Source organism: Solanum pennellii, chromosome 6, assembly GCF_001406875.1.
Source record: "Solanum pennellii chromosome 6, SPENNV200".
In the NCBI taxonomy this organism is placed as follows: Eukaryota; Viridiplantae; Streptophyta; class Magnoliopsida; order Solanales; family Solanaceae; genus Solanum; species Solanum pennellii.
The window spans coordinates 56,352,716-56,355,011 of record NC_028642.1 but is presented as its reverse complement, the minus strand read 5'-3'; the positions used below and the strand labels follow the sequence as shown (position 1 = coordinate 56,355,011).

Genomic DNA, 2,296 nt, shown 5'->3' with positions numbered 1-2,296 from the left:
ATTTATTAGGTGTTTTACATTTTATCATGTATAAATTTAATATAAGTATATATAGCGGGTTTCTAATTATAAATTGGATATTGTATTAATTTTATACTTATACATAATTTAATACTTGCATAGCTTATCTCTAAATCGGTTGCTAAAAGAGAAGTGGAGACCTGACAATAATATCACACTATTGTTTGGTTAATATTTTCAAAATTCCATATATTTATTGGTATATACAATTTGAAAGATTATCACTCTTTTTTCTCGATTTATCTAACATATTTTTATTTTTAGACGATCTTAAAAAAAATTATTTTTCCTTTTATAACTACTAGTTAATGACATTATTCCCACTTTATTCTTATTTGGTCATATTTAATATTTTTAGACAATCTAAAAAAGAAAGTTATTTTTTCTTATATGACTACTATTTAATGACATTATTCCCATTTTATTCTTATTTTGTCGTATCTAGTATTTTTCTGTAAAGAAAGGTCAATTTAAATATAATTTAGGAAGAGATAATTTGATAAATATAATAATTTATTTTTTTAAATTATGTATAAATAATTCATATTGGTAAATATCTTCACCCACACTTCTCCATTACTTTTGACTTTTATCAATAACCCTATTAATAAAAAAGACAACGAAAATGACACATTATAATTTCTGCAACCCACCACGAAATTTCCGTACGCGCAAATCCCACGTAATACCGACTTTACAACCGCCATTTAACTAGTAATAAAATATCCCAAATTGTCCATAAAAACTATATACTATAATAACACTTCCTATATAAACCCCATTCAATAATTTCAAGAGATAACAAAAAAAAAAGTTTATGTGCATGGAGACTACTATTTCTAACACGGAAAACAAGTCCGTTTTCTCAAAATTAAAAAACAAATTTTCGTCGAAAAAGTCGATGGCAATCGACGATACTACTATTAGTCGTATAATTACGACTAGTAGTAGCGAAAATAGCGATCAATTGGAGAGGGTATTTACGTACTTTGACGAGGACGGAGATGGAAAAGTGTCGCCAGCGGAGCTACGGAGGTGTGTGAAGGCGGTAGGCGGAGATTTAACGACGGAGGAGGCGGAGATGGCGGTGAGGCTATCGGATTCGGACGGAGATGGGATGTTAGGGTTAGAGGATTTTAGTAAATTGATGGAATTAGGAGAAAAGGATAATAAAGAGAGTGAGTTAAGAGGAGCATTTGAGATGTATGAAATGGAAGGAAGTGGCCAAATTACCCCTAAGAGTTTGAAGAGGATGTTGAGTAGACTTGGTGAGTCTAAATCTATTGATAATTGCAAAGCTATGATAAAAAGATTTGATCTTGATGGTGATGGAGTTCTTAGCTTTGATGAGTTCAAAGTTATGATGAATGGTTCATAAAATAGAGAGTTTTTAAATTTAGAGATCGATCATGTGTGTATATACTATTCTTTGGTCTTTTCTTGGTTGAAGAGTTCCACGTCAAAAGAAGTTAGGTTCAAATTTCATAACATGGTAATAAAGCAAGACTCATTCATAATATATATGTTTATCGATGTTAGGATTCTCATATTAATTTTCCAAGGTCAGATGTACTCTAGTCGTGTTTAGCTTTGGACGTATTGAATCTGAAGAGTTCATATCGAATGTCAAAGAGATGAGTGATCTAACTATATGATCTTTGGACAATGATATGTTTTTTTCTTAACAATCTTTTGGGTTGAGTTAGGTGCGAGATCCATTTATTTTAACATATAACTAAAATAATGTTGATTGATATATTTTATGTATACATTGTGTTGTTATCAAGATTTGCTACACATTAATTATAATTACTTGGTTGTTATTGCTGATAATTTTATTTTTATGTGTATGGCATTTTGTCAAACTTCTTAGAAAAATAATAATTTGCAGTTGAGTGCCAAAAAAAAAAAAAGCTCTATAAGTTGTATCCTCCAAAACCCTTCGGGATGGTCCAGCGGTTTGAGCTTGGGACTTTCATGTTGGAGGTCTCGAGTTTGAAACTCTTTGCCAAAGAAAGTAAGGGGTTTGCCTTCTGGGTCGAGCTTGGTGCGGATTATCTCTCCTATGTGGTTTGCGAGCTATTTCATAGGAGCAGGGTTTTACCCTGTGCGCACCCAAAAGGATAGTGGTTGCAGGTTTCCTTATCGTTAAAAAAAAAAGTTGTATCCTCCAAAAAAAAAATACTAGTTGAATAGGCTATAGATTTAAGCTTTTGCTTAGAAAAAATATTTATCTACCTATTTTTACATCAATTCCATAGAAGACTTAAGATCA

The 2,296-nt window shown here is 31.3% G+C and overlaps 1 protein-coding gene across 1 annotated transcript; it reads left to right on the top strand.

The window, feature by feature from the left end:
* The first annotated feature begins 785 nt into the window (after positions 1 to 785).
* On the top strand, positions 786 to 1,830 carry LOC107022660 (putative calcium-binding protein CML19). Its single transcript, XM_015223256.2, has one exon. The coding sequence runs from the start codon at positions 839 to 841 to the stop codon at positions 1,397 to 1,399; it is 561 nt and encodes a 186-aa protein (XP_015078742.1). The 5' UTR covers positions 786 to 838; the 3' UTR covers positions 1,400 to 1,830.
* The last annotated feature ends 466 nt before the right edge of the window (positions 1,831 to 2,296 follow it).